The 19548-nt window shown below is 60.9% G+C and overlaps 1 protein-coding gene across 8 annotated transcripts in view; it reads right to left on the reverse strand.

The window, feature by feature from the left end:
• CHLSN (cholesin) overlaps positions 1–19548 on the reverse strand; it is a 93342-nt gene that overhangs the window by 61517 nt on the left and 12277 nt on the right. Inside the window, exon 1 of one of the 8 annotated variants that reach the window (XM_074345495.1) lies at positions 15052–15090. The exons of the other annotated variants lie outside the window; for them this stretch is intronic. Within the exon in view, the coding sequence (XP_074201596.1) occupies positions 15052–15075 (24 nt within the window). The 5' untranslated portion in view covers positions 15076–15090. Of the gene's footprint in view, positions 1–15051; positions 15091–19548 lie in introns of those variants that run through there. 8 annotated transcript variants of the gene reach the window in all.

Below are 19548 nucleotides of genomic sequence, written 5' to 3' on the forward strand. Positions count from 1 at the left end.
GGCGGGCAGGGAGGGGAGACGGGGGTGAGGAATGAGGCCTCATCCTGGGCCCTCCGACAAGCCCAGCAGGTACATGTGGCGATGCCACGGGGGCTGTGACCTGACCGCCAAAGACCTCACCCAGCACCGAGCCCATCTCCTGCCCTGTGGCTCTGCCTTCCCCGGGCCCACAGGGATCAAGCCACGTGGAGGCTGTGCAAGCCCATCGAGGTGGCAGGTCCCATCCTTTCAGAGGGGACGCCCGAGGGGCAAGGGCAGAATAGAGAGACCCCCCCGCAAGGATCTCTGTGTGGGAACCGACCAACTAAAAGCCGCAAAGTGCTGATCCAGGACAAGCAGCCTCCCTGACGTGGGCCTCCTGGGGCAGCAGCTTCCACCCTGGGGTCCCTGGTTCACCAGAGGCCACAGAGCAGCCTGCCTCTCTGGCACCTGACAGTCACACTCCCAGACTACGAGTGCCCTGCCAGGAAGCCCTGCCTGGGCCCAGGGGGCACAGGGCTGGACAGAGTGCCTGCTCAGAGCCCCAGGAGCCCGTCTCCTCATCTGTAAAAGCGGCTGCACAGCTGCTCCGAGGGCCCCTCTGTGGAGGGCAGGCAGCAGGGCTGCAGGGAGGCCAAGGACAAGGTGGAAGCTGGGCCAGGTGCCTCGGGAGTCCCGTTCCCCTCAGGCCCTGAGGCCCAGCTCCACCCATTGCCTGGCCCTGTGGCCCTGATCCACCCCCAGGCCCTGAGGCCCAATCCTCCCCAGACCCTGCGGCCAGATCCATCTCCCCCAGGCCCTGCGGCCCCATCCCCCCCAGGCACTGCGACCTGATCACAACAGGCCCTGCGGCCCAGATCCCCCAAGGCCCTGCGGCCCCATTCCCGAGGCGCAGAGCCAAGGTCTGCACCCCTGCGGGCTCTGGGCACAGCCCGCCTGCCCCTTCAAGCACACGCCCTTCTCAGAAGCATTTGTCTGAGGGAGGCTGACTTAATTATCTGGCAGGGGCACCAGAAGATAAAATCAAGGCATTTGATTGCTTGGTTGTTTCCTGGAAACCCCGCTCCCCCACGCAGCAAGTCTCTTTAAACCCCACCAAGAGCCCAGAAGTGCAGAGCTGTAAGCACATGACAACCGCCCGTGACAGCCGCCCGCGTGAGCACCAACTTTACCTCCCACTGTCGTCTGTGCTCAGTACCCCCAGCTGGGAGCCTCCCCTGTCCCATGGCTCGCATGCCCTCGGTGGGAGTGGAGGCGGTCGGCTCCCTAAGACCTCGGCTGGGCCCCTCATCATGAGAAGGCTGGGGGAGGCAGACGAACCTCCAATGGAAGGCTCGTTTTCCAGAGTGTGGGTGAAGCTACTCCAAAACTACTTGAAATCACTATGAACCGATTATAGCAGCCTACGTTGACTCCTGGACCAGAGCCGCCAGCGTGGAAGCAAACGCGAGGGCGGAGGGCCGGCAGTAGGGCCCGGGCACCAGGGCGGGGACTGGGCTCCAGTCTGGGAGAGAACACGCACAGGCGCGTGGTGTGTGTGTGCCCAGAGGGCACAGGTGTGGACAGGGCGCGCGGACAGACAGACGGACACGCAGTTACGTGCTCCCCACTCCGTCTGCTCACAGAGCACCTGCAGGCCCACCCTGCCCAACCGGGGTTCCCAGCACCCTCACCCTCACAGGAACAGGCTCCTCAGGCAGGGAAGCAGGGCCAAGGCAAGGCTTGAACATGGTGTCCTGCCAGCAGGTATGAACATGGCAGGCTCACACCAAAAGGACGCAGGGACCCACGTCAGGGGCTCCCGCTGGGCCAGTCTAGGCTATCTGACCACCAGGCTAATTACGAAAAGTAAACAAACTATTAAAAAACAACAATCCACGAGTCCATCCAGTAATAAACCGACTTTAACTTAAACAATGAAATAGATGCAGTAACCCGGGAGGGAAGGGAGGGAGGAGTGGACGGGGGGCGCGGGCCGGTCTTGCTCAGAACAAAATGCCAACTGCCTGGGATGGGGAGGGGGCTGGGGGGGCCGTCACCTGTGACTGTCGTGGTGGAGACCCCCGAGTGCAGCTGAGCCAGGGGCAACTGATGGGCGGGGAGCAGGGCTGCCCCCCGGCTCACTTAGTGCGGGGGCAGTAACTGACAGCTCCTCACAAGGGGCCCACCCATAGGCAGCCCAGACACGTCCCCGAGGAGGGCACTGTGTCTCCATGTCTGAATCTGGGATCAACCCTGAATCTAGTTGGGGGGAAGCATCAGAAAATCCAAAACGGTGACAGGAGGAGCCAGCACTCCTCTGCATCGTGTCGTGAAGACAAGGCAGGGGAGCACCCCACGGTAGGGATGTGCCCCCGGGGAGAATGGTCTGCTGCAAGGAAAGATGCTCCAAGCAGGGGTGCCTGGGGGATATGGAGCCTGAGGATCAAAGTGTCACACCCACACGCACCTGCCTGGGCAAAGCTGCCTTGGGGCCGAGAGGTGATCCCCCCTCTAGGGAACACGTCAGCCCCTGTGGCCGGGTGGATGCACGGAAAGAGGGGTGTGAGTGCTGTAAGCGTCAAAGTGCCATGCGGAGGGTCAGCTCCACACTCAGCCTCAGACTCGAAGGGACGGGAGCAGGCGCTCAGACAAGCCCTTGTGCACGGACGTCCGGGCACAGTGGCCAGCGGGGGAAGCAACGGCCATCCATCGGCGGCTGCTCGGCAAACAAGCTGTGGTCCGTCTGCACCACAGACAGTGGTATGGCCGGGGAAGGAGGCACTGACGCCAGTGGTGACACGGAGGAACTCTGATCGCATGATGCTCGGGGGGAAGTCAGATGCCACGACCATGATGCAGGAGACTGTTGGCACGAACCACCCAGGTGGGTAAAGCCAGAGACAGAGAGAGGAAGTCGGTGCCATGGCTGGAAGGGATGGGAAGGGGCGGGGAGGGGAGGGAAGGGAGGGCTGCTAGTGGGGACGGGGTTTCTTTTGGGGGAGTTGGTGGAAAAAATGCTCTAAAATCAGCAGTGATGGTTACACAACTCTGTGAACCCGTTAAAAACCACTGAAGTGCAGACCTCAAGGGTGAGTGTGCAGAGTGCACGCCATGTCTCAGGAAAGCTGGCGTGTGGAAGAGCAGGACTGGGCCCTGGGCCTCCTTCTCCCGAGGCCGCCTTTCCTGCCTGGATGCTGGTCCCTGCAGACAATGATGCCTTCGCAGCAGACGCCGCCAGCACCTCCGTTTCTGCCCACGAAGGGGAGACAGCCCAGCACCCTGCAAGCATTTCCTGAAAACGTTCCTGTTTAAGCCGCCTGGAATCCTAGACGCTTCCTTTGACGTTTATTACAAGTCTAATTGAGGTTTTCTCTTCTTACTTAACTGCCTAGCAATCCAAGCTTAATTTTCTTTCCCAGAGGGAAACGAATAAGCTGGGGTATCTTTCGATGTGCTTTTAAATTAAAAATGGAGGAAAAGAACTTCAGCAAAACTACAGCCAAACTTACTAAACCACCCCAGGCACCTCGTGAGGCCAGGAAGGCCAGTTATGCCCTGTGAAGGTTTCGGCTGGGCGCCGAGGTCAGCACCCCGGCCAGGCGCCCGCTCCCCGTGGCCCGGGACGCCATTACCGGGCGTCCGCTCAGAGCTCCAGGAACCCAGCTTGCTCACAGGCCCGCTGCGATGCTGTGCTTGTGACCAAGTCGTCCTGGGACACTGCTGGGCAGGGCAGCAGCAGAAGCACAGAGGTGTCTGTCCCCCCAGATCAGCAGAGATGCCCAAACGTCTTCTGGTCACAGTCCCCCACTGAGATCGGCGGCGGGGGGGGGGGGGGGTCAGCCAACCAGGCTGATCCCAGGACAGTGAGTGGGAAGAAGGGAGGCCACTGACCCTCTTACCCACCGGCCTATCAGCAAGCCCTCCGCAGATGCTGTAGGGCTACAAGATGGGGTCTCAGGGACGTGGGGGCACCAGCCAGCAGAGCAGGACCCACACAGGCCAGAGGCGGACATGGCACCACGAGGCCGGGGAGCCCCCAGGAAAGGCCCTTCACCCACCACAGTCCACGGACCACACTGGCTCCGCCGCAGCCCTCGCCGCCACACACCCAGTCCAGTGTCGCGGAAGGAGCCAGCTGCTCTGAGGTAATCTGATTTTTGCCATTGTCTAGTGGGTGGGGGGATCTTGTCCAGGAACAAGGGTTTTAAAAGCCAAAGGAACACAGAACAAAAGAACACCAAAGCCAGACTGTAATTCTAAGCCTTCATGGTGGGAGGGTCAATCTAAAACTTATCACGAGAAATCAGCTGTGGGGGTCCTGCAGAGAGTCCACAGTTGTTCCTAGAACAGGCACCGTCCCCGCTTCCGCCCCTCCAGGGGCCAGTCCTGTGACAAGGGGAGAAGCAGAGTGATGAAGTCCATGCCCCTCGGCTCCCCCTGGACTGGACAGCCCACCTCCCGCCACCTGAGCTCCGGGAAGGCAGGCGGTGCCAGGTCTTCAGTCCCCATGGTGCCCGGACAGGGCGCCGCGGGACACAGGCCCCCACCCTGACAACCGTGACAACATTTGTAGAAGTCAAGACCTTAAAATCATGGAAGTTCTGAAAGTGGAGGGTTCCCCAGACGGATCTCTGGAAGAAAGCTTGAAATCGGGGTGTGAAGTAAGGGGCCGTGAAGCCACCAATGCCCTCACCAACGCCCTCGCTGGGCGCTGCCTGCTAACAGGGCCGGGGGCCGGATGAGGCGTCAGAACGCGCAAACTCCCAGTTGTAAGACACACAGGGAGAAGGAACGCAATTATGTCACGTGTGTTGCACATCAGCACTGCCGTGCGTTTCACATGAAAGTTGGAGTTAAACCCTGAAATTTCTCATCACAAGAAAAAAATACTTTTTCTTCTTTCATTTTGCATCCACATGAGACGACAGCTGCTCGCTAAACTTACTGTGGTCATCGTTTCGTGACGTATGTAATCAAATCGTCACGCTCTACGCCTTGAACCTACACGGTGCTGTGTGTCAACTATTTCTCAACAGAACTGGAAGAAGTAAATGAAGATGAAAACGCAGAACAAGCGCAGCGACGCCGTCTGTCGGCCAGGGGACCAGCGCAAGGAGGAGGCACGAAGGCTCACAGGGACGTCGGGACAGCCCGTGAAGCGCAGCTCTGGAACAGCCAAGCCTTCACCCGTTTAAAGAAACAGACGTTGAACCTGAAAGCGTCTGCAGGGAACAGAGAACTACGAAGAGAAACTTAGGAAGGAGATCCAGACCCCTGAAAACTAACTCTCCAGGCCCAGAGGGTCGCACCGGCGGATCCCACTGAACGCTAAAGGAATAATTAACGCTGAGTATGCTGACTTAAACCCGGCTAGGTCAGCTCAACAACGAGAAAAACCCAGACCAACGCCCCTCGTGAATCTCGATGCAAAAACCCTTCACGAAATGCTGGCGAGCAGACTTCTGCACCACATGGAAGGGACTGCGTCCCAGCACCACGGAGGGCTGACCCCCGGAGACGCCAGGCTGGCTCAGTCCTCCGTCACTGTAGTATGCCACATGTGACAGGGAAGGGGGGAAGGCCATGTGGTCAGAACAGCTGACAGAGACAGCACCTGACGGAACTCAACACCCTTCATGACACAGGTGATCAGGATGCTGGGGACAGGCAGCTCCCTCAGCTTGACAGAGAACGTGACTCGGGGTGGAAGACTGGGGACACACAAGACAGAAGACGTGAGGGAACGCCCACAGGGCTGACCCTGGATTCTCAGCATCAACACGAGATTGAGCTTGGGAGGCGCCAGAACACCCGGGGAGGGGGGTGACCCGACCCGGTGCCGACGGCCAACAGGAGGGGCAGAGCAGAGCGGGGACGAGGCTTCCGCAGTGACTAGGTTGGGGCTGGGGCTGGGGCTGGGATGTCTCAGGTCAGAACAGACACGGGATGTGAGAGACAGAGGACGAATGCTGTGGCTCCCACCTCCATGGGGCCCCTGGAGAGTCAGGTTCACAGAGTGGACGGCGGGGGCGGGGGAGGTCCGGCGAGGGGGATGCAGTGCTTAATGGGGACGGGGTCTCAGGTGGGAAGACAAAACATTTCTGGCGATAGTTGCACAACGTGAATGAACTTAACAGAAAATTTACCATCTCAGCCCTTGTAAGTGTACAGCTCAGAAGTGCACTTTACTACAATAAAACAAGAAGGAACAAATGAGGATCTGTGTCCGAGCACAGCTGCCGCCGTCACTCCCGTGGGAGGGGAGGCAGCGGCTGCGTGGGGAACAAAGGACGGGGACTCAGGGAGCTGAGTTCTGGGTTCGCAGACGTGCAGGGAGGCTGAGGATGGGGCCTCGGGTGTGGAGAGCAGATGGAAGGCCTGGGGGGCCCACGTCAGGGACGACGGCCCCCGGCAGAGGGGCGCCCGTCCCTTGTCTATCGAAGCACCTGGAGCCTGGACACGGACACGTCCCTCCTCTGCTCCGTCGGGGTCACCTCCAAACACAGGACCACCCAACACTGAAAGCCCAGATAAGACGCTGCCCCAACTCACAGGATGAGACAAGGGCCGCCAGGAAGCAGCCATGTTGGGAGCTGCAGCTCGTGTTGGTGAGTGGACCGTGTGCAGGCAGGACCAGGACCCGGAGGTGGCAGGGGCTGGGCAGTCCTCCCAAAGCGAGGTCGCAGAGGCCAGGCCTGGCCCTTCCCCATGTGCATTGAGTAGACGTCACAGTGAGGGGCAAGGATCCATGGCCTCACATGATGGCCAGCGCAGACCTTCGGGTGAGGCCGCGGCCCGGCCGACCCGGCCCCCAAGCCACACGAGGCCGGCTCCCGGAAGCCCCCACGTTTGTAGTCATCTGTTGTCACACGGCAGCTCGTCCAGCAGAGATGAAGATTTGCGAACCCCAAGCCCCAGCGACTCCCCCCCAGAGAAACTGCCCACGCGTGGGAGCGCTCACCGCACATCGCTTACAACCGCCAAGCCCACAGCCACTCGGGCGGCCGTCCCCGGGGCACCGGCTGGGCTGTGGTGCACCCCCGCGCCAACACAGAGCAACAGCAGAACCACGACAGCAGCATGGATAATACTTAGTTCAGTCAAAAAAGCAAACTACAAAAAAAAAAAAAAAAAAAAAAAGCAATTCCAACCACGGAGAGCTCAAACACAGACAAACCAAACGACCATTCAGGGTGCACACGTGACGAGCATGGAGGTGGGGGCAGAGCGCCCGCCCCCCGAGCCGGGTGTGGCTTCCTGTATGCTGTCCGTGCCTCCCTCCTGTCTACACATTTAACAACAAAGCGCGGGAGAGGCAGGAAGGAGAGACACCCAGCAGACTGTGCCCGTCTGTGGCCACAAGTGAAACTCCCCACTCAAGTCACAGCGGCTCAGTTTAACTCTAGGCTCCAACTTGAATTTAAACCGAAAGCCACCACCATTTCCCAGGGACACAGCCCTTCTGCAAAACCAAAGGTGTAGTCAAGTCTGCTCCCCGCACTCCATGCATCTGTTTTTAAAGTCAGCTCAAGTAACGGCGAGACATCAGAAGTGACACTCTGGGCCTAACACCAGACCCAGATGCAGAAAGTTCAGGGGGAAAAGGTCAGCGATTCTTCCCGGCCTCAGAACAGAGTCTGAGGAGAGCCATTCACCCCAGACGCGCAAGCTTGCAGAGGAAAAAGGCACACAGCCACCGGGAAGACGGGGCAGAAGACGGCCTTAGTGGGGGAAGAAGCAGCCCCCACCGCGGATGCCCCCCCACCCCCGAGTCCCCTGGTTCCTGCCTATGGTCCTCGGGCTCTGGGAGGATCCCAGAGCCCCACGGGGCCACTTCCACGAGTGGTTACTCAGGAACCGGCCTCTCCCCACCAGAGCCGCCCCATCACATTTAGGGGGGTTCACCCTCCACAAACACCTCGATATGGTTTGGCTGTTCGCCCCCACCACGCAGGAGTGTGCGTCTCTGCCTTAAAACTCTCAAGTCCAGTTTAATCCACCAGTAACGAACACAAGCAAACCAAGACAAAAATCAGGAGTGAATTTTCTACAAGTAACTTATCCTCAGGAAGGAGCTGCCTGTGGAGACAATAAACCCCTGCCTCCCGGAGGGGTCCAGCTCCCTGCTCCAAGCCGGCGGCGGGGCCTCCCCAGTCTGCACCCCCTTGGTGGTGCTTCTTAAGTTCTGCTTTCCTTTTAAAACCAGTTCCACGAGGCCGCACAAGCCCCGGCAGTCCTGATCGTCAGGCCCCGTGTTCGGAGGGACTGGAGCGCGGGAGCCGTGAGGGGAAGAGTGCGGGCCGCCAGCAGGACAGAAGACGGCACACGTGTGCACTTCTTCCTCACAGACTGCGGGCACTCGGCTCCGTGCACGAGGACACGGGAACCTTGCCCGTTCCAAGCTCACGCTTCGGGCCATGAGCGCACCAGGAGGCTCACGTGTCCGGCCCCAGCAGCCCGCCCAGAACACAGGCTGCTCCGCGGGAACTGCGGGCCCCCTGGCCGAGGGACCGACTTCCACCCCGGGGACCCGGCGCATGGAGTGGGGCACACTGGCCCCAGTGTGTCTGTACCTGCGCGCTCACACCTGCACACACACTCACACTCATGCTCCCCGAGAGCCAGCCACGTCTCAGCGGCCGGAGTGCGGAGCCCACCCTTGGGGACCCCCATGCACGCCCTCAGGGGCACAATGCGAAGCCCCACACGCTGCTCTGTGACCCTCTTCCGAGCAGCTGGAGGGGCAGAGGGGCTGCGCGGAGCCCACCCACCACATGCCAGGCCCGGCCTGGCCCAATCCGCGTCCGCCAGCCTCCGGGTGCCAGGTTTCTTTCAGGGCAAGGACAGAGGCCGGAGCACCGACAGTGGAAAATCGCTGACTGTGCCTCTCGCAGAACCACAGACTCCACTGCGTTTATCCAGAGAGAAGGAAGCCCAGCTATCAGGTGTGGGTGGCAGTCGCAGAGGACGTGGCCGCCTGCACGGGCTGTGCTGGTGGGGCTGGAGTCGCCCAGATCACCTCTCTGTGCCCTCAGGCGCTGGGTGAAACTGCCAAAGGACGGAGCCCAGCTTCCCAGCATGAAGCCCTCCTTTTCACTTGCCACTCCACTTAAAAACCAGGCTGCGGCCACGCTTACTGAGAGCATGAGCCCTCACGTGCCCCCTGCCCCCGTGGGGCTGGGATCCCCACCACTGTGCTGATGTGACACTGGAGCTGGGGGTCACAGACCTAGGAGTGAGGAGCGGGGCTCGGCGGGGTCCTGACCCCACAGGCAGAACTGTCCTAAGAACCTACTGGTTGTTACAGCAGCAACGTCAACAGGAGACTAATTCATAAAACTGCTAACTCTCGGCAAATGTAGAAGTTCCCTCAGATCAGTTTCCGTGCCACCTATAAACATCGATCCCACACTCCCAAAAGGACGCATGTCGACGTGTTCCTCGTCCTCAGCCCCAGGTAACTCGGCCGTCGTGGACTGGGCACTGTGTCAGCTGTCCCAGCATGCGACTGCACGGTGCCCTTACAACAGCCCTACGTGATTAACCCCAATCACCTCCTCTTGACCACTTCAGAGACAAGCGTGGTGCCCAAGGTCAAGACCCATCCAGCTGCCCTGCTTAAGCCCAGGCCCACCTGACCCAGGCTGTGCTAAGCTCTACCCCACAGGTGGTCTCTGAGCTTGGATGTGGGGCGGTCAAGCCCCCGGCCGCAACAAGGACAGGGCACGTCCCACAACACCTGTGCTCCCCTCCTGCTCCCAGTAACAAGGCTCACATTCTAACTGGGCTCCTGGCCGTCCAGCTGGAGGTTATGGTCCCAGGACCCCCATAGCCACATACGGGCGGACAGCTCAGGGAGGTGGGCAGGGGTGAGTGAGGGGGCATGTCCACAGGCAGCTTCCTGGTCAGCTCCTCAAGGTGAAGCCACTGACCCTCAACGTCGGCTCCACCCAGACCCAACCACAAGCCTGGGGTGGGCTCCCTCTGACCGGATGCCAGGCAGCCCCACAGGGGTGGCAGGACGGTGGGGAGAGAGGAGCCAGGTCCCTAGACAGCCCAGGAAAGACCCCACACTGTGTGACCACTGATCTGGGATCCCCGTGCTGCAGAGGTCGGCCCACACCAGGACACATACGTCTGTGAGCTTCCGTCCGTGGCTGGGTTTCGGCCCCTCCTGCACGCCGAGCCCTGCACCTGGTCATGGCACACACACTCAGTCCAGACCCACGGCCCGCAGTCATGCATTCCAGCCTCAGCCCCTGCCCCGCGCCGGCTGGGCCTGGTTCCAGGCAGCTCGCACCTCCAGGCCAGGCGGCTGCATGCTGAGCCCGGAGCCATGGTCAGGGCTTGGTCTGGCCAACAGAGGCTCAGGATGCGCAGACGGCGTCCTCAGAGCGAAGCTGGGGTCGGTGGTGAGCCAGGACCCCCACCTCCACTTTCACTTCAGTCTTTCGGGAGATCTGAGCACGAACTCAGAGCCGATCCAGCCTGGAGGTCGGGCCTCCGACAAGCGGGTGTTCGGATACCTACACGTCCACAGCCGCCTTCAGGTGGGCACCCGGGCAGACGAGGGGTCGTCCCCCCAGCCCGGGAGAGGCAGTGCGGCCCTGGCCCCCAAGGACGGCATGTTCAGAGCAGACACTGTCCGAGCCCCTCACAGCGGGAGACGTGAGCGCCGCGCCTGGGAAAACCATCTTCAAAGCAGCGACTGTTTTCCCAGCTGCAAGCGCTCCATCCTGGGAAATCTTGTCATACCGCTACAAAAATAATTTTGGAAGGACTGAACAAATATTCAGTGCAGTCTGTCCACCCTGGCATTCTAGCCCCCAAACTGGGGCGCTTTCTCGTGTACGTCGTCTGATTGGCCAGTGACCAGCGGTCCTGACAGCCGTGTGTGGATGTCCTGATGAAGCAAGCCTCCTCAAACACACGAAGAGTCAACTCCCTTAACTCAGGACAGTAAGCTGGGTGGCTGCCTCTGAACCACGGGAAGCGGTGACAGTCTGAGCAGAAGAAAAGGCAGAGACGGGGGCCTCCCGGGCTCGCCCCGCCGCATCACCACGCAGGGCCTGACGGCGAAAGCGCGGGGCAGCCACAGCCGAGGGGACCCCGGCGCTGCGCACGCTCACAGCAGGCGGGGGGACAGGCGCCTGCCACCAACAGTCTTGGCACCTCTGAGCACAGTTCCCTCAGCCTTTAAAAGAACCAGTTTGTACCACAACCAAGGGAGTGCCGGTGACCCACCGGAGGTTCAGGAGTGACGGCGCAACAAGCCCCTTCCAAAGCCAAGAAGGGGACGGGGGGCACAGGACACGTCCAGGAGCACGGGCTCCGGGTCGGCGGCCACGTGGGCCTCCCGCTCGCACAGAAGCGGCGGCTCAGGCCCGGCCTGAGCAGGGGGCTCCGGGACAAGGGCTTCTAAGCGCTCCGCGTTCTCTGCGTTTTCCACGTGAAGGGGCGAGGGCAGCTGTGTTTTCAAACGTCAGGTTAAGGACGGTGTTAGAAACGCACCATAACCCGAGCCTGCCTGCCGCGCCCCCTTCACAGAAGGGCAGAGTTGCGACGGGGCCCTTCCTTTTGAACTTTCCTTGTTATTTTGACACCATTTACTCAGGAAACAAGCGAAGCACTTACAGGGCGCATAGCACACGAGCCCGGCTGGAATGAGGTGCCCCTCCATTTCATGCTGGACAGCCTTAGATGCCGGGGGAGAGGGCGGGCCCTGCAGGGCGGCCCTGGGACCTCCCCAGGCAGAGGCACGTGGGTCCTTCCAAGGACTCCAAGGTGTGTACAAGCATCAGAGCGAAGCCCCAGGACAGAGCTGGCCGAGAAATCTGAGTGCCCGTGGGTCCTGGCGCGGCGCTGGTGAAGGCGACAGCAGAGGCCGCTGCCCTGCCCTGCCCTGCCCAAGGCTGGGGAGGGAAGGGGGTAGGAGACAGACAGAGGAGTAGGTCCACGGGAAAGGTGGCAGACACGTGGGCCGTGTGAAAGTGTCATGATGTCCTTTTCAGGGGAAGAAGCCAGGCTCACTGGGTGTGGAACTGTGCGAAGCAACCAGAGAAGATCTCCTGGGGGAGAGGAGACCCTGAGACTGGGCTGCCCCTCAGACAGGCCCACCGTGGGGAGTCCCGGGCAGCCCTCCCCTCGTCTACAGGCCGCTGGACCAGGCGGGTGGGCGAGGATGAGGGGGCCCAGCCACAGTGCACACCTGGCTGGCAGGGAGGCCAGAGGGACCCAGCAGATGCCGGTGGGAGCAGACAGCGCCCCGCTCGCCGTCACGGCCGTCCCAGGAGGAGCCAAGAGCAGGTGTGGACGGTCACCTGACCCTGGCCAGGTCCACTCCCTGAGCGGACGGGCCAGACCCTGGAGCTGGCGCTCGGCTTCCGTGTTCTCCACCCAGAGCGCAGGCCCGACGTCCCTCCAAGGCCTGGCACGCGTCTCCCCACCGCTGAAAGCTCCGGGGCACGGCCCTTGGGCTCCAGGAAGTCACTGCACGTAGCCTCTCGTCACAGGGACTGGTGCTTGGAGCCCCTAGAATGGAGCCAGCTCAGCCCCGACAGCTCCCACACCGTCATCTCACGCACACGGGAAAAGCACAAAGGCTTCATTTTTCATCTTTCCCCAGCTCCCCATCTTCCACTAGAACAACAATGCTGAAAACACACTGTACTAGCTGAAAACATTTGTCCAGACGCCCCCCTGGACCAGGGGCTCCCTTTCCACTGAGCGTGTCCCTCCTCAGCCCTAAGTAACCGCAGCCTCGTCCCTCGTGTTTGCCGCCATCTGCCGACGGCCGCCCGGGGCTCCTGTGCTCCCTCAGGGCTGGGCCCAGCCTGGGTCCCCACGGTCACACGGCCCCCGCTGACCCTGCTGACTGCCCCCCATCGGTGCACCTCCCCCGCGGCTCCTCCTCCCCTCTCCGGACGTCCTGTCGCTGCGACCCTGAATCCAGCATGGGTCTGTTTTCATTTACTCTTTCTGGGACTCAAACTGCTCCTTTGGAGCACAAACATGGTCTTTCATCCACTTCACAGATTCCTGGGCACTTTTTCCCTCAAAGAACCCCCCCCCCCATCGTCTGTTCTCAGCTTCCTCCTGCTGACCGCGGGCTGGCTCTCCACCCCACCCTCCGGCCACGTCCAGCCTGGCGCTTAGCTGGTCTACCTGGGCCCTGATTTCCAGGCTTTTACCTTTAGTTTTCCATCTGGTTCCTTCTCCCGCTGGGGGTGAGGTCAAGGAAGGAGCGCCTGCTCCCCGAGCCCGCAGACTCTCACCTCGAGCTCCCGCAAGCCCTGCCACGACCCTGCCCACGACCCTGGGACGGTTTCCCCTCGGGGGCGTGCTTCTCTGCCGTGGAAGCTGCTCTCCTGCGGGGGGTGTGCACTGGTTTCGCCGCAGGTTCCAGGAATTTCACTGGTCCAAATAGGCCTGTGCGTCCATTTCCGGCTGGGGGCGCCACGCTGCAGGTGAGGGGAGATCTGGGTCTGGTACTGACACCTGCCACAGCCCGGGACGACTTGCCCTGCCCACCCTGCCCGCTGCGGGCGGTCTTCTAACTCACATTTGAGGTGGCTCTCGGCTGCGGGGCAGGGAGCCCAGTCCACTGCCTGCCGTGGGTGTGGGCCTGGCCCCGATGGTGAGCGCATGGCCTGCAGAGACGCCCAGTCTCGAGGTCCCGGCCCCATATTCCCCCTCGCCACGCACGCCCCCCCCGCCTCCTAGCCAGCCCTGCTGCAGACGTCTGTGTTCTTCCAGCATCTTCCTGGGCCGACCGAGCCACCACGGTGACGGAAGTTCTGTGAACGTGCTACTGGAACTCCTGCGATGAGCTCTTATTACTTTAACTTGGCTGAGAATCGGGAGCCTAGAGGTCACCTTGAGAGTATGGCCAGACACGTGGCAGCAGGGCCTCGCCCGCCGGCACACACAATGCCCACTGTCTCCTAAGGCTGCGGTTAACACACTGCGGGCATCCAGGCCGGTGTCCAGGCCCAGACCCTCGAGCACAGTGAGTGTGGTTTCCAGGCCTCTGGATGGTTTGCTGGCTACACAGCAGACCCCGTGTGGGGCTAAGACTGCGGGCCCTCCCACCCGCCAGGCCCACTTCCGGAGTCCACTCACAACCACACCTCAGGGCCCAGGGTTCACCTTCCCATGCAGATGCCAGCAGACATCTGTCCACAGCAACCACCTCCCCCTTCTCTGTCGCCGGAGGGGACTCCCATCACAGCCATCGAAGCCCCAGATGCTGCTGGGAAGGGCTCATCACTGAGCACCGTGTGGGTGCCAGGGCCACACCAGTGAGCGTGTGTCTGCGGGGCAGCGAGACTGGCAGCCAGCAAATACGACACTGCCCGGCCTCCCCTCACGGGTCCTCCGCCCCCGGCCAGGAGGCTGAGTGAACTGACAGCCATCCCAAGAGGCACACTGGGCGCCAGAGATGCCTGGAAATCGGACCAGGCCCAGATCAGTGGCCAGTGGCTGGCGATCCCCATGCAGCTGATCTTAGCTTCCCACTAAAATGCCTTTGGAGGCACAAGACATAAAAGGACACACGTCACAGTAACAGCTAAGCTCCAGCCCTGTCCCAGAGTTCCGGAGGGGACGTAACGGACCACGTTCCCACGAGCAGGAGCCCACCTGCGAGACCCCTCCTCTCGTCTGCATGTCCTGCTGGGGGCGGCGGCGGCGGGGCGCAGGCCTCACAGAAAAGAGACGAGAGGTCCTCCCACCTTCCTACACAGACTGGAGAAATGCAAGGGCCCAACGGGGCGCTGTGGGGGCCGGGGGCCGGGAGGGCGGGCAGAGCGCGGGCCTGAGCCAGCAGGGTGTGGCCAGCCCTCCAGCCCCAAGTGGCTGAGGGGCTGTCCGCTTAGGCCAAAGGCCATACACCAAAATAACTTGGTTGGAAAGACACCTGAAACATTAAGGAAAGACAAAGAGCTCTCAGCATAACAAGCGTTTTCCCAAATTCAACAGAGTGGAAGGCCTTTGCAACAGAATTGGTAAAAATCCCAAATTCAACAGAGTGGAAGGCCTTTGCAACAGCACTGGTAAAAACACACAGAAAGACAGAGCAGTTAAAACCACCTGAACAACCTCTGTCAGAAGCATGACACCAGATGCGACGCGGGCGCCACGCGGGTGGAAAGCCAGCACTTCTGCCGGGGAGACGCCGGGGACGGACCCCAGAACGCAGCCGCGGCGCTCTCTCGGGTGGGAGGGGTGGGCTCTCGGGCTGCTTCTGCGTGTTTTCCTGCATTTTTTTAAGCATAGGCCATGCGTGGCTCAGGAAAAACAACAAACACTGCTTTTAAAAATTCCATTTTGCTGAGCTATTTTCTGCTGGCCACGAGGAAGCAGCGCTCACAACGCCCAGGGCACGGGCGTGAGCACAGCTGGACGGGGGAGCGGGCCCGCTTCCCGCGGCCCGGGCTGCGCCCTGCCCGGTCTCCATGGCAGCGGCGCAGCTGACCGGCTTCCAGCTCTTCTGTTAAAAGCCCAGAGCGGACAAATGAGCTGAGAACACCCATCCTAAAGACGGCGCGGCACACCAGCTCGTGGCCGGCCTTCCAGCGGGCCCCAGCCCCACACCGCAGGAGGACGAGGCCCCCCTCCAGGCCAGGAGAAGCCCCCCAGGGAGTTTCTGGGATAGATAAAGCCGACAGCACACGCACCAGCACAGCCTGGAAAAGCGGTCTGCACTCTGCTCTCCCACCCACGGGACGGCTCAGACTGCCCCTTCAACGTGCGCACTGGGGTCAGAAAGACCGAACCTCGTTAGAGACGGCGAAGCACCGCCGGCCGGCGAAGCTGCAGAGACGCCGGACCTCTCCCGCGATGACAGAGGTGTGAAGCGAGGCCGCCACGCTGGAGTCAGGTCGCGGTCACACCCCAGGCACTGGGTGTTCACAGCACTTAACTCCCAAAAGCGAAGACGGGAAACCACCGAAATGCCCTTTGTGGAGGCACAGGAAGCTGTGTGGGGACAATGTCTCTGCATCACGACCGTGGGGGCAGTCAGACACCTACGCCCGCGATCAAACTGCACGGAAGAGCACGTGCAAAACTAGTGGCATCAGAACGCGCTCTGGGGGCTGCACCAGTGTCCCGTCCTGGCTGTGACACCACAGTCTCCCTGACGGGGACACTCGGCCCAGGGAGCTTACTATGTAATCTGCAGTTCTTTCAGAAATAAATATGAAGAGAACGTAAAAGCAAGCACCCCACTGGTCACATGTGACCAGGCCCTCAACCAACAGTGAGCTCACCTCCCCACCCGGCCAGGGGACCTGTGCTCAGAGACGGCTCCGCCCCAACCACATCAGACGCTATCATGACCACCAAGCTCCAAAGGGGACGGAGGACGGAGAGGATCTGGAAGCTGCAAGGGCCTCAGAAGTCCCAGCAGGAATCCCTCCAGCGCCTCCCCTGAAATGCGCCACGTCTCAGCCTGAGCTCTGCCAGGACCAGACAGACGCCCACCTGGGCTCACCTGGCGGCTGGGCTCCGGCCCACAGCCCTCCCTCCCTGTGACGCCCACTCACCACTCCTGGTCCAAAGCTCTCCTGCGATGACAAGGGTGTGAAGTGAAGCGAGGACGGCGAGGGGTGCAGAACCCCCGCGACCGAGGTGGCCCCATGAGGACTGGAAGGCAGGGCCTGTACCTCGATCACCCTGAGGCCAGCTCCCCCAGACAGTCCGGGGAAGTCCAGTCCCAGCCCCCTGCTTGAAGGATGCACAGCAGGGGCCCAGCCCCCCAACCCCCGCCCACCTGCCCCCCAGCAAAAGCTCCTTTGGTGGTTCAACCTCCATCCCCGCAGACGCTAATTCCCTACTCAAACCAAAGGTGCTCTGGCAGCTCACGAGGCCCCGTTCCTCCTCTAATTAGGCCCCTGCTGGCGGTGCCTACAGCAGCTTTCCCACGGCAGCCACGGACCCAAGAGTCGCCAACCATCCTGGACAGGCCGCGAGCCCTTCTGTCCTGCGGTGATTCGCAGGCGGCCTGGTGGGCAAGGGGATAGAGCGGAGCCTGGGGCCCTGGGGAGGGTCCAACAGCGGCTGACGTGGGGGGCCCCCGCATCCCTAGTGCTGCGCCCTCCCTCCCGCATGTGCACACAGACCAGACACCCATCTGCACTAGGCTGTGGGCTCGCTTTAAAGTCTGGTTTCTTGAGACATGCTCACCTTTTGAGAGAAATAAGATCCAGGGAGGGTACAGCTCAGCGGAGCATGTGCTTAGCCTGCATGAGGTCCTGGGCTCAATTCCCAGCACCTCCATTAAAAAAAGATCCAAACAGATGTGTCCAACATCGTAAAAAAAACCTTAACCGGTTTTTTAGGGGACAGGTTCTCATGGGGAGGGCTGGCTTGTTTTCAATCATATTTGGATTTTAAATTTTTCCAAGTGTTTTCCCGGCGTGTGTTGAGAGGCCAACCTCAGAGCCAAGCTCACCTTCAGGTGGCGACTGGCACACTGTCTGCCGCAAACAGCAAGTGAGAGAAGTCAGGGAAAACCACGAACTCCTCCCAAGGCAGAGGCCGCCTCACCACTGCGTTCTCTCGAGCCGTGTGAGATTTCCCCACCCAACAAGAGACCGATGTGGTTGTAAACCCAGACACTGAGCAACGTGGCAAGTTAACCATGGATCTAAAAACAAATCAAATTTCACATGCCTCCTGTTTTCTTGCAGGAAAAGCCAGTGCAAATCACTATAAATAGACGGACACCTTGCAGCCCCGGAACCTCCTCTCGACCCCACCGTGCCTCACGCATCCACTGCCACGGAACTCGGCAGGTGACCAGAATCTGCTGAAAGCACACGTGACGACAAACACCCCTGTAAGCCACGGCACACCGAAACAACAACGCAGCGCTGAGCGAAGCCTCCGTCCGCAGCAGCGCAGAGGCCCCGTCTCTGATACGTGCTTGCCGAGCAAGCTGAGCGTCCTCGTTTGACCTCAGGGAGCTGCTGCTACATCTCGTCGGTGACGGGACAGTTGGGCTACGGGTCAACGTGGAGCTTGTGGGGGAAGCAGGAGTGGAAGTCAAGTCAGGTGGCCGGCTGGGCCAAGGAGACGGGGTTCAGAAAGGAACTGGGGAAGCGGGGCAGGAGGGGCAGGCCCGGCACGTGACTGAGTCAGGACGGAGGGGAGGCCGGGGGGCCGAGAGCCCGGGAGGCCCCCACCGGGGCAGTGGCTGCGGCTCTGTGGGGGCCGGCCCGTCTCCCAGGTGTCCGGCAGCACTGGGACGCAGGAGATGGACAACCCAGCCTCGCCTGTGTCTGCCTGCGTCCATAGTGGGGCCAGCCCCGGCCACTCACCCGCTCAGAAGCCTGCCAGCTCTCTTCGGAGAAGGTCACATGATTTTAGTGAGTGACACAAACCACCACCAATAAACCACAAAAGATTTGTCATGAAATCTGAAAGTTGATTCTAAAACTCACACAAGTAGAATATATATGACAAAGGCCAAGAACCCCGTCAGCACCTGTGGCACGAGGGGTGTGGGGGGCGGGGCGGGGCTCCATGCTCAGGCCCCGCCCACCACACATCCAAGGGACCGAAGCAGGCGTGTCAGCAAAAACGGCTCGTGAACGTTCACAGAGCGCCATGCACACTGCCACAAGGTGGAAAGAGCCTGAAGATGACCGAGTGTGTCCATGTGCGCGCGTGTCCATGTGAATGTGCCTGTACATGCGTGTGCTGCGTGCCCGTGTCCATGTGCGTGCACGTGTCTGTGTGCATGCGTGTGTTCATACAAAAGCACAGCCTCAGCCAGACGGAAGGGGTGAGCGCTGGCACACACAGCGTGGCCGAGTCTCAGAAGCAGGATGCTGAGCGAGGGAAACCAGACACACGCTGCTCGACTCCTACCGGAAGCGTCCGGAACAGGGAATCCAGAGGGAAAGTGATGGGGGGGCCAGGGGCGGGGGTGCAGTCAGGAGTGACCAGCAGGAGTGACCAGGGTTCTGTCCAGGTGACGGGAATGTTCTGGAACGAGGCAGGCTGAAGGATGCACAGCATCATCCTTCACTTACTTGCTGCTTCAGGGTGGCCAGCTGTGTACCACGTGCCTTCACCCCGACACTGGGCGACGTTGCACACAGATGGGGTCTTGCTCTGCCAGACGCAGGCACCTCACATTCCTGCCCCGAGAAGAGGGACACCCGCGCAGTCAGCTCCCATCAGGACTCGGGACCTTTAACTCATGTCACCAGACCCTGCCCAGCTCAGTCTCTCAGCATTTCTCTGTCTCTGGACACCAACAATCCCCGTTTTTTAAAATACAAACTACATCCCTGAGCAACCAACACTTTAAAAACCTGAACTACCTTAAAGAGACCCCGTGACTGTCTGCTTTCAGTCTGGACAAATAAACGAAGACAGACGCACTGCATGGGGAAGAGCAGCTAGAGAGACACTGCCGCTCTGACAACTGGGTGAAGGCAGACGACCCCCGTGAGAGCGGGCAACGGGGCTGAGCAGGCCTCTCTCCAAAGACAGTTGCACTGAAAAGCTGCCTGCCAGCGTCAGCCACAGGGGACACCGAGTCACAGCCCTGGGCGACACCACCCGCACCTGCCC

This window comes from Camelus bactrianus, chromosome 18 (assembly GCF_048773025.1).
Source record: "Camelus bactrianus isolate YW-2024 breed Bactrian camel chromosome 18, ASM4877302v1, whole genome shotgun sequence".
Lineage (NCBI taxonomy): Eukaryota > Metazoa > Chordata > Mammalia > Artiodactyla > Camelidae > Camelus > Camelus bactrianus.